This window comes from Accipiter gentilis, chromosome 31 (assembly GCF_929443795.1).
Source record: "Accipiter gentilis chromosome 31, bAccGen1.1, whole genome shotgun sequence".
Lineage (NCBI taxonomy): Eukaryota > Metazoa > Chordata > Aves > Accipitriformes > Accipitridae > Astur > Astur gentilis.
The window spans coordinates 17,607,353-17,619,689 of NC_064910.1; the positions used below are offsets into that span (position 1 = coordinate 17,607,353).

Consider the following 12,337-nt stretch of genomic DNA (forward strand, 5'->3'; position numbering starts at 1 on the left):
TAGTGCTGGGGTATTTTCTCCTCAGGGGGGTGCTCCTATAATATTTTATACATGGAGAGAGCATGTAAGACATCTCTATAAATGAGAATAAGGCAGTGGAAGATGGGAGAAGGAGGATAAAAGCAGAGGGGTACATGCTTGAAATGCCTGAAGTTAAAAGAATAAAGAAAAAAAGGAATTAAAATTAAGAGAATCAGCATAGTGATTTTTAAAAATGCTTGGGTATAGTTAACCAGAAGATATGAGCAATGCTGAAAAACAGGAAGTAGATAAATATATACAAGGATGAATAAGTACAAAGTGCTGACCTTTGCTGTGGGCAACTACTGAGCCCTAACTGGCAAAGCGCACTCAGAAAAATCCACTGGAATAAAAACAGAAACTATATCCCCAAAGTTACTAAACGAATGGAGTATAAAAGCTATCATGCATGGCAGACACACAAAAAAATACCAGAACAGAAATGTAATAGCAGAAAATAATATTATCAGTAAGTCCTCAACCAGTACAGTTGAGTAATTATCAGAAAACAGAGGTCAGCTGAAATAAAACAAGGCTATAAGAAAATTACAAAAGAGTACAAGCCAATGTAAGAAAAAATATTGTTTGAAATATCTTTGGCCATAAATAATTTAGAGCAATAAAGAACAACTCTGGGTTAAGCATTTGTATGCATCAGCAAAGGAAGTCATCACTTCTCAAACCACTGCACCAAAGAGGCACTGGAGGAGTTCTGGAAGCGCAATTGCAAAGATCCACCAGGTTTGGTTGACACAGGCAAATTTGGTCTTTGGTGAATTATCAAATCAGTTTGTTATTGCTAAATTCTCCTCATGCAATGAAAAATGTCAGAACAAAAAGATAAAATATATTTAAACTCTCCGAAGAGCTTCTAAATAGAAACTTTCAAAGGAGACTACCAAAGTTGTGCTACCCATATAGGGGGAAAGATAAAAGTTCTCAGTGCATCAAAAATTTGTGAGACAGAACTTTTTTTTTTTTTAAAAAAAAGGGCAGTAAGTGGTTAGCCATTTCCGATGCAGAAGAGCACCCCACAGACTGTTATGAAGATCAGTATCTGGCAAATGCACTAAAAAGCAGGGAAGGTTTTGCACAGAACCATGTTGCTTTGCACTTTTAACTGCATGGAGATCTATGGGAAAAAACCCAAAGAAACTAAGCAACATAATGACTGATTAATTACACTGCAGCCAAATGTAATGCATTGACAGGAGCAGTACAAGACAGATTTTTCCCCCAAAGTAGCTATAAAATCATTAAACCTCTTCCTTAAAGACTCCTTCTGCATGTGGGCTCAGTCCTACATCAAGTAATTGTCATAACAAATGAAAAATTTGGTACTTGCAATGCAACATGAGAGGCCACTGGATTTATCCAAACAAATGTGTCAGGCGACTTTCAGTTTTAGAAAGATTAATGCAAATATTTTCCATAGCAATTTTTAAACCAAGAACATAATAATCCCATATATGAAGTCACCAAACAAAACATTTTCTGCCTGACAAATATTCAAAGTAACTTTGAAATGGGGATGTTCATTTTTTCAATGGAATTTCAAAGTTCCATCCTTCTGCCAAACTAGATTACAAGCAATAACATCAGAGTAATCAAATCACTTCTCTTGTTATAAATTTGTGTGTTTGTATGTGTGTTTGTGAAACTAGGGTGTTGATGCTGAGTTTTATTACCACTGTTCCAGAACTTCTTTTCCAGGAGGGAACACAAAATTAGATGCACAATTACTTACATGCATAAAAATGCAATTTCAGACACACTTTTCAGGTCTCAATGTCTAGACTTAGTTCAAATGGCTGCAAATTACAGGTCAAGTCCAGTGGATTAGGACCCAGCCCATAAAGCTGATTAGTGTCCAAACAAAAGAGTACAACCATATCTGTAAATCCATGTCACATGGAGTCTATTAAAATCCAACTGATCAGTGGCACTGAAGCATTTATATATTTTAAACAACGGCTATTTTCATAAGGTTAAAAAAAGAAAAGCAAACCAACTGACTTGCTTGGGCAGGGCTGGGTTTATGTGGTTTACAAACTGGAAGAGGAGAGTGCAAATGCAGGTAAACAACTGGATCGTGTTTTCCAGCCTACACTCTGCACTGGATGGTGAAAATGGGGAGAAAGAACAGTGAAGAAAAGATGCAGTCCTTTAACTCCTCCTTTTCTCCCAGAAATAAGCTTTCAGTTGAAGAGATCTGGGTTATACAAATAACAAATAGAAAAGATAAGATGTACTTTTCAACTTGGAAATAAATACCTAGGCAGTACCTCAGCTCAGTAACATTCTCCTACTCCAGAAACTATTCATTTAAGACTAAAGAAATCTCATATGCAAAACTAAGACCCAATCAGTAACTACGTACTCATTTTTTTTACCTTTGTCTCTGTTCTTCTCCTTTCCTAATGAGTCCAGTTTCTTTCTTAATGATTTCTTCCTCTTTTGTCCATCTGTAAAAAGAAAAAAGAAAAAAAAAAAAAGGGAAGTGAAGAGAAAGAATGCTGAACAAACTGCTGCACAAGCTGTAGGAACACGGAGCGAGATGGCCATGGAACTTGGAGTCAGGAAGGGTGTGGGGTACATTTCACAAAGGTCAGGGTCTGTCACGGACCTTCAGGCTGAAGGAGTGCTGCTTTGTTCACCCAAATGCCAAGGTTGTATGGGTGAACCAAAACGTACCCCTCTGCATGCTGCTCGGCACATCTACGTGAGTGGTCACACAGCCCACGTGGCAGAATGGAAAACTAATTTTGAAGACTTAACAATGTAGGTTTGTTGCTGGACGCTCTTGATAGCAAGGTACCATAAACCTATAAGGTACTGGTTAGCCCCCATCCATTGTCACAACACTGCAATTCAGGTGTGGAGCTGAAGGTAGTATTTGAAGAGGGAGGATTACTAACCTCCAGGATAAATTCTGCATATTAGTCATACTGCTTGGGTGATAGCTGACCACCTTCACATCTGATCTGAACTCACACTGGGAGGCTGCAGTTTGGTACAGCATGTCTAGATTGGTTCACATGGATTAGTCGCAGAGAAATTATTGTTCTGACACCCTATACATCATCCAAGTTTTCACTAAGGTATTAAAGACCAAAGATTTTAAGCAACAGTGTAGGCAGGTTCATTCTTGAACCAATTATGTAAAAAGATTGGCTATCGTTATTTCCTTCAGCAGCATCTTTTATAATGAAAAGTTAACAAAAATGCATTTTATTTATTAGGTCTCAACAAATACCAGGGATTAAGACATGGGCCTGCTTTAACTTGTACCTTTTGATTTTTTTAAGTTCCAAAGCAATATAAAGGGCCTAACATAGGGACTAATACTAACGCTAACATAGGCACCACTCTGGCTAAAAGTCAATGAACACATACCTTTGCCTTACTGGTTTTGTAATATGGCAAAAACTCAAAACCGAACACATCCAATCTGTGTTTCACCTTTATGGTAAGAAGGTCACCAAATAATCTGCCTCAACACATTTTTCTAGTTATGTAAGCCAGTGTCTTAAGTGGTCTTTCACAGTAGGGAACATACCACAGAGGAGTGAATTGGATCTTTGTCAATTAACTCTCACCTTTGCAATTAGAGTTGTGAGAGAACACAAGCCGTTTCCCCATAGTTTTCCTTCAACTCCTGTTGAAAGCCATGCCCAGAACATTACTTAACAGACAGCTGGACAAATTCTGACTTTTTCATAGCCAGTTAATATCCTTTCACTTTAAAATTAACATCTCTTTTTAACTTACGTAACCGTGGTTTGATGTACTCCACTCACACACTTGCACTCTGCATTTATATAGAGTATATTTGCTCCCAACACTCACTTAACTGTAATACTCAGTTCCTGCCTCTTGAGGTAGATTGTCATTTGTTGGTTATATTAATTCTCCTTTTTCTGCACCTGCTCTGGTAAAGAATTAATCTCTCTGAAATAAGGCTGACTAGAATGAGTAAGGTATTCCGGATGAGAGTCCAGCAATGTAATGGTGGTAATTCATTGCCTGATACGGTCTATGATTAGATTTTCCTTTTTTGTAGCCGCATGACAAGTTCATAACTCAAAGTCATACTTTGATTGATTAATATGCCCAGTCTTTTCACACATTCTGACATTTCCAGTTGATAAGACTGAGTTTATTACAGAAATTCTTTCACCTCTTGGCAATATGAATAGTCGGTAGCCTGCCTACATACACCTGACAGTACCGCTTGTTTTCATAGGGTTCCCTACTACCACTGTGTTCTGGGTTTATATATATAAAATAATTTTCAAATTTTTTTCATATTATAAATTCAAATTACTGCTTCACAGTAGCCTTTTGATAAATGACTTACATTTCTTTGGAATCTTAGAGCCTTATTCTCCAAAGACCCATTTATTGATATTCTGACATTCCCCTGAAGTCTACTGAGACATAAAAATGAGAACAAAAGTCGAAACTGGATGTAAAATATAGTGTTTTGGTATTATACCTACACGATGGCAACTTCTGGAGTGTCTTAGTGCTACAAAGTGAAATATAACAGAAATACACAAAAAATGAGTGCTATTCGATATTGAACACAGGAACAAATGGCACTCATATCCACATGGAGAACAGGTTTACAACTTCTAGGGCCAAACTATCAATGCTTTCTCATGAACCTTGTTCTTAATGGGTGATTCTTTCAACTCCATCGGTGAAGTAACTCCTCAGTCAATGACAGGCTGAGACAACGTTTGTCCATTTGTCTCTGCAAATCTTGAATTTTGGATACAAGTGATGCTCAGGCCCAGAGGAATGTAAGAAGCAGGAAGCAGTTCTGGAGATGGACAAATCAGAAAATACAGGAAAGAGTCTACTCTGTGCACTCCTGAGCAAAGAAAGAGATCGCAGAGCGACAGAAGAGAGACACTTACCTTGGGCAAATGGGTGCAGTTCCACTGAAGGCAGTGGAGCTATGACCATTTAGATTTACAGTTTACCCCATGGCAAGAGAAAAAAACAGAGCTGCACATGAAAATAAGACTGAGAGGAATCTCAGTGAAAAGCTAAAGCCCAGGGGATCTCCCAAGAGCTCTGAGGTCAGTTCCAGTTCTCATCCACCCCAGCAAAAGACGTGATTAATTACAATCTATATTCTGTAAAAATAAATATGTTTTGAAATGACTGTTGATTTAGGTTACATCACGCATGAATACTGCTGAAATATTCATAACGTGCTTAAAGACTTATGCAACTCTAGCAGTTTTATGCCTTAAATGAACCCAATTCATAATAATAACGCTTAGTACTTACCATTTGCAGCAAGTTTTGAGAATATAATATCCAAAGCATTCTTGGGAAACAGGCAAAACATTATTTACCCATACATAATACCTACTGTACATTTTAAAATTAATTAGCAAATATTATGCAAACCGGTATTGTATCAGACCCAAATGCTATTAAATATGGCCTGCTATTTTAATTCACATTAAATTCGCATAATTCCAAATTAAACATTTGGAAACGTTTAAACCACAAAATGATGCTGTTGGGCTTTTATCCAGCCTTTTGTGTATATAGTTATCACTTAATGTCATGTTTCTATAGATCAACAATATATTGCTCCTCCAACAGATTCCACTCAAGAATATTAGCAAGATAAGAGTAGTACTCAAAAGACAACAACTGTCAAAGTGAAGGAAGCTGCATTTTTTTTTTTCTTTGTTAAGCCATTCTGGTCTTTCTGACAAACACCCGCCCAGACAGCTGTATAGATCAGTTTTTTTCAGAGATGAACTTGGTTTGTTCAATGCTTACTAATTTATGTGTTCACTGCATTTTTCACTGCAATACATACATCACTCTCTGGCATCTATATATTAAGACTAGCATGATGAATATTTAAAAGACCAAAAGTCTAGAATCAAACTACTGAGTGCATATTAAATTGCTACATGACCTGTTTTTCCAAAGTGGTGAGCACTTCCAGGTTCAGTTAATGCCAAAAAGACTTTTCTATTTGAAAAATTAGGTCACCTTTTTGGGACTCTGTCAGCGAACCACAGCCTACAGAATATAAGAGTATTTGCACTGATACACCGACTTTGGACAAGAACTGAGGAGTTTGAATTCTGAGATTATTATTTTTTAAATTTTGGGTTAGTTAAGGTTGAAATTCACCTGCAGTGTCACCACTAACACCATTTAATCAGCAGTTACACTCTCAAATCCCAGGTTCTATACAGCCCATTTCAGGGCCTAAATGTCACTCTAAGTGAAACCATGGTTCTACAAACTAGGTAATAAGCAGCCATTTTCATGCTGAGGATATATAAATTTCAGCTCTGAAAGTTAAAAAAAGGAAAGAAAGAACTTTGTATTTTTTTTAATGGAAGATTGCTCTGTTGCTTTGCACAAGACCACCTACCAACACCACATACTGCTCAAAGAGAGAGTGCAGACTCAATCCTGTTACTATTACTCACTCCCAGTACTGCTTTACTAATTTTAAAGTTATGGAAATCAACAAGGCTATTTGGTAGGTACAGGTATTGCTCAGCGTAAGTAAAAGCATCACAAATCAGGTATAGGGAATTTGCTCGAGATGACAGTGGCACACCTGGAGTTAACATTCAGGAACTCTTGGCCACCAGTTTCATATTATGTCACTTAATAGTCACTATACTCTGAAGCCCTAATCCAGTATGTTTTTCATAATTAATATAAAAGCAGTAAGAGGTACAACAGCTCCTGAGCTTTCGAAGTCGTTTTTATGACACTATTATAGTATTAGGCTTCAGATCATGGAAAGTACCCTGTCAATAACCTTGAATTGAACCTATAGCAAAAATACGATTCTTGAGCATTTTCTTTCCTTATACATGGGCTTGTGGATTATCTGTAAGAATGGATGTTCCTTCTGGGTTACTTACATGCAAGGACGCTTTATTCATTAATCAAAAACAAAATTCATAAATTCAAACAGAAACTTTAAACTAATTTAACTCAGTAGGTTTTTGACAAAAGAGATCTTCTGTTGCTTATGGGGTTACTGAGTAAAAAGAACTCTCCTCCCCATCTATTGGCAACTTCCTTTGCTTATGAGAATTGTGTTTCTTGTCCATTTAGGGAAGAAAATTTGTCGTGTTCTACAATTACGGGTTATTTTCACACAGTATAAGGAGAGAACTTATGTGAGAGATGAATATCATACCCATAGCTCATTCACGAAAACAGAAACAGATGAAAAAGTTGTGAGATTTCTAAAATACTTTTTCATAGTAGTTATATCAATGGCCATTTTCCCTTAATAGGCATTAGTAACTGGAACTAATTGCATTTAAAGAAAAAAAAAATAGAATTTATTTTCTAAAAGCATAATCTATTTTGTCTTGAAAATTACTACCAATGGCACCACAAAGCACCAAGTCTGACCTCTCCTGAGGACTTGTTGGTTTATTTCACTCATCGAGGGTGACACATTTCCCAGCCGCCAGCCTCCCACACTCAGCCTGCGAGCTGAACGTCAAGCTACAGTCTCTCTTGCCTGCGCAGTACTGCAAGTAATAGAGCCTCTGGAATCAGAAAACACTGCTAAATTCTGTTGACAGAGCACAATAAAGACGAGACTGTGCTTCATTCATTGAGAGCTGCACTGTGCTTGTGGTTGAAGTTGCTTCTTTGGGTCACTATACAAAGCAAATTTGCTTCTGAAGGCGTGCTTGGAGCTGCTCTACTGAAGACGACGGTGCTGGTTTTACTTAGCCATTTCTGTGACTATAAATGTCCATTCTGAAATATTTATTTAGATTAACTTGTTGTTGAAATGCCCTGTCCCCACACAGTAACTTCCAAAGCACTGCCAGCTGCAGCACAGATGAAAGGTAAACAGTTGCAACCAGAGAACCAGGGGCTACAGATTTTGGCACATAAAACAACATGAAAACAGAAGGGCTGAGCCTACAGATTTTTCCCACCACTCTCTCTCTCGCTTTTACCTATTCTCAGCAGTACACGCACAAGGAGGTGTCCATCAGCGATGCAGATTATTATATTCCTTCAGAAGCCTTGGACTACACCCCTGTTTCTCCCACTGCTTCTCCTTATGGTCTACATCGCTCTCTTTATTTCACATTGACTTAAATCAGCGCTCCTTTGTGCTCGACAGCCTGCAGCTGATGGAAGAAAAGCCATTATTTGTTCAAGTGCATCCCTCAGCTGCAGCCGTGACCTTCCAGGTGGCAGCCAGCTCACATGTGCCCACCTCAGCTCACAGAGCCGGGTTCGGGCTGCCTGCCACAGGCACCACAAACACCCCGGAGGCAGCTACCCTCTTACGTGCTGCTTTCTCTGACACAGCAAACAAGCTTCAGCGTTTCCCTCTCTGGGAAGTTCCCACTGAATGCATTTACAGCAGAAGAAACAGCGTGAAAAGGGCAGAGCTGAAGTCAGAGCCCGTTCTTTGGGAGAAGGGCTGCAGCTCGCCACGGGCTGTGCACAGGCGGGACGGAACGGGAGCCGGAGTGCTGGAGTCCTCTGGGCAGGAGCCCTGGACCCAAACCCTTCTCAGGGCAGCGGTGAGAAACTGGGTGAGGTGTGGGAAAGCCGGCTGTGCAGGAAATTATATTCTCAGCAATACACAGTGTGTACAATACCACCACTTGAGAAAACCCACAACCATCAGAGAAAAGTATGCTTTTCATTCTCTTCTTCCTCATCCCATCAGACTCTTTGGTAACCTGCTGTCAGTGCATCTTCTTCGCATATAGGTTTCAATCCCTTTCGTCTAAGGCATTACTGATTGTTAAAATGAAACATGGAAGAATTACAAAGTCCAAATGTGCAACTTTAAGTGATGCAGCAGCTGGAAGGTTAAATCTTGCATTATACACAAACTCTTTACTGTGGAACTGTAAGAATTCAGTCATACTGGTATATGAATTAATTTATTTATCTAGAAAGTATTCATAAGTTGCCGTGGAACCTGCCTAGAAGGCAAAACTGCTGGAAACTTCACCTGCTTCAAAAGAAAGCTGCATCCCTACAGGGACCTGAGTTTTATTAATCAAATGACACTTTACGATAACCTTTTGTGACTCTGATACAAATTAAAAAAACACACAACCAAAAAGACCCCAACCCTCCATAATTTGCTTGCCAGGTATTAATAGAGTTTTGATGCTGCACATCTATTCTAAAGGCAAAGGTGATATATCAATTTACTCCAGCTGAGCCTATTATCAGTAGACTATCCTGTCTTTTAGGAAAATGCATCTAAAAAGCATAGTTCCAAACCAGAATCAAATCTGTTACAAGTGAAAAATACACCTTTTCTATTGAACCTTATTCTCAAGGTCTATTCCTATCAGAAAGAGTCATGTCCCAACTTGCTGAACAAAACATGTTACATGTTGGAAAACAGCAGAATACAGGTATAGACTACAACTGTAATGAGATAGGTATGAACCCTTCTCCACAAAAAAAAGCTTACTTTGGGCAATGTTCTAATTCAGATAGTCAATTCCTGTCCATAGAGGAATCATAAGAAAATACAACATTTCAGTTCCACTTGCCTATACCTTCCCTAGTATATCAAGTATATATGTTGAAATATGACAACTACTTTGCTATGTACTACACAGGATGCCTGCCTTCAGTTTGTGCATGCCATGTGTAAATATCCCTAAAAGATCAGAAATTTTAATTATTTCAGAATTTTTCAAACCACCACACCAAAACCAAGAATAAAGTTCCCTACCTTCCCTTTTGATTTTTTAATGTATTCTTTAATCTTTTCACATTTAGACTCTTGACTAGAGACAATTGTGTTCGTAAAGTTGAAAAAAGATATTTTCAGCTATTTTGGCATTACTGGAGTGAAAAAAAAATTAGATAGTTTTACATGATTTAAATACTTTTTTAACCTACTCATACATTTAAAATGGCTGTTCTACAGAGGAAATGAAAAATCAGAACACTAAGACTATAACTGTCTTGGAGCTTGTTGGTATTTGCTAAACCTTTAGCTGGACCTAAGGAAACCAGCTCATTTTGACATGAAAATAAACAGTTGCTCAAACCTTTTTTTATGCTAGGATGAGGGAAACTGCTCCTGCTGCCATATATAGAAGGGACAATGGAAATAACTCACCCAAACAAGCACGTGAAGCCACCTGGCAGCCTTTAGAGGATTACAAAGAAAGGGCCAAATGCCCTTGTATGCCCTTCTGTGGCTGTCACTGCAGAGTACCAAAAAGCAGGTGGATCCCTGGAAAGGGAGAACAGCTAAAGATGCAGGATGCCAGGTCTGACCTCCCTGGGCATAGACAGTCAGATTCTCAACTAATACAAAGCTCTGCTTGCTTCAGTGCCTACATTAGCGCAGGATTTCCTGTGTCATAGGAAGTCCCAAATCACAGTAGTCTAATAAAATAAACCAAACCAACAACAACAAACCCCAAACATAGTGGGACAAAGGTTAACTTGCTATACATTTTTCTCCAGAAAGGTCTTTTGATGGAGCACATGCCTCATGTCAATACTGGAAGTAAAAAATGTCTCCAGGTGTACTGAAATTGGAGGGAACCGCTCCTTCTACACTTCAAGGCAGTATTTGCTATACTGAGACTGATGACAGGATTCACGGAACAGTAGTGTGAAGTAGCAGGTGCAAGAAAAAATATAGACACTGTATTTTTTCACATTGTAGCAGTATCTGTAGCATATCAGGAGTTTCCCTGGACTCAAAAGGTAGGTAAGATCCTAACTTAAACAGATTGTGGTACCTCAGGGACTTGCTGATGCCCTTCTCTCTACACGGAAGGTACTCAGAAACCACGATGATGGGCAGAGGTTTAAAAGCTTGGAGAAAGACTGAACATCACCTGCTTTGGGATAACTGACAGTAAAATAGGTCAAAAACTGTCTATGCTACTACATCAAAACAACTACAGCAGTAGAATTTATCTTAGCTGTACTTAAAAAAGAAATCAGAACACCAAACCCCAAACAAACAACAAACAGGAGCCTTGATACTGTAGTCTGAGATAGGAAAAATGCAAATAACAGCTCTAAAACTGCCTTTAGTCCACTGGGGGTGGGGGAAAATTGACTGTCTCCTGGCACTGGTTACATAAAGAGTCATTTTATAATATGGAGCGGGGAGAGTAGTTTGATGCCTTCTCTAGTCAAAGTGACTCTTGATTTGATAAGGAGGAGAACTGCCTTTAATTCCCACAGCACGGGGTGGGCTAGGGGCAGATCAGACATTAAATTGCCAGCATTTAGCCGGCATTGAACTTTTTGTGTGTTGGTAAACTGGCTTGCACGCCTGTACTGGCAGGTGAAGAAGCAACCAAGTTTCTTTACATCTCCCTTAGAGCTTTCCCCCAGGGTTGCTCTCGGCACGAGCACGGGTCAAGCTCTTCAAATGAAGAGGAAATTCCCCCAGCTCTCTGGGATTCAGGGTACCTGCCAGTGGTCACAGAGGTGGTTCAGGGCATCCAGGTCCCCGCCATCTTCTGACCATCGCTTTGTTGTTATGAACCCTTCATACAAGTCTTTCCTTAGACTTTCACCTTAAAGAAGGAGCTGTGCAAGAAAATAAAACGGCCTTCATAACTTGCTCCCTCCAGGACTAATTAAACTAGGCCACAATATTCCTGCTCAGAGCCTTGATGAAGAAATGAAATGAGAGGGAACCCTTTAGTGCAAGGAAGTGAAATCCAAGTACGGAAGGTCTCTCGCTGGGAGGTTGATGGCCCCAATAATTGAGATGATCTCCTTTTGAAAAATGACCAATGGATTATCTTTCTAATAATGTTTCATTGTAATAATTATCTGTCCTCTCTATCATCAATCATCTAACTTACATACTTTTTTTATTAATAAACAGGAACAGGTGCTGAAAATGTAAACCACACAGATAAAAGCCATGATGAGCTCTGCAGAGAACACTTGGGTCAACTTCCTGCACAGAAATAGTCACATAGACATTTGTCTAATCTATTCTTATAAACCTTCAGCAGGAGATTAGGTCTCCATTAAATCTCGAGGTAGCCTTTTCAGTGTAAAAGCCTAATACAAAGATATATATAGTACCACAGCTCTGATAAAATAAATCAATCTGTAGTCACCTTGTCTTTCCTAAACAGTATTGAGAGACATATCTTACACTTCTGGCACCAACCACAACAACTCCACTGAAATCATGCCTTTGAAGAAACTTTAGAAAGTAACCCTTCTACCTAAGCAAGAAGAAATCCTCATCAGAAATACTTCCCTAATGCACTTTTGAAAGGAGCAATACACATAACAGAAATAA

General features: G+C 38.9%; 1 protein-coding gene across 10 annotated transcripts in view; it reads right to left on the reverse strand.

The window, feature by feature from the left end:
• Window positions 1-12,337, reverse strand: part of ARHGAP6 (Rho GTPase activating protein 6) — a 339,162-nt gene that overhangs the window by 44,083 nt on the left and 282,742 nt on the right. For all 10 annotated transcript variants that reach the window (XM_049834635.1, XM_049834634.1, XM_049834643.1 and 7 more), the window contains one exon: window positions 2,415-2,486. In XM_049834635.1, coding sequence (XP_049690592.1) covers window positions 2,415-2,486 — 72 coding nt within the window. The remainder of the gene's footprint in view (window positions 1-2,414; window positions 2,487-12,337) is intronic.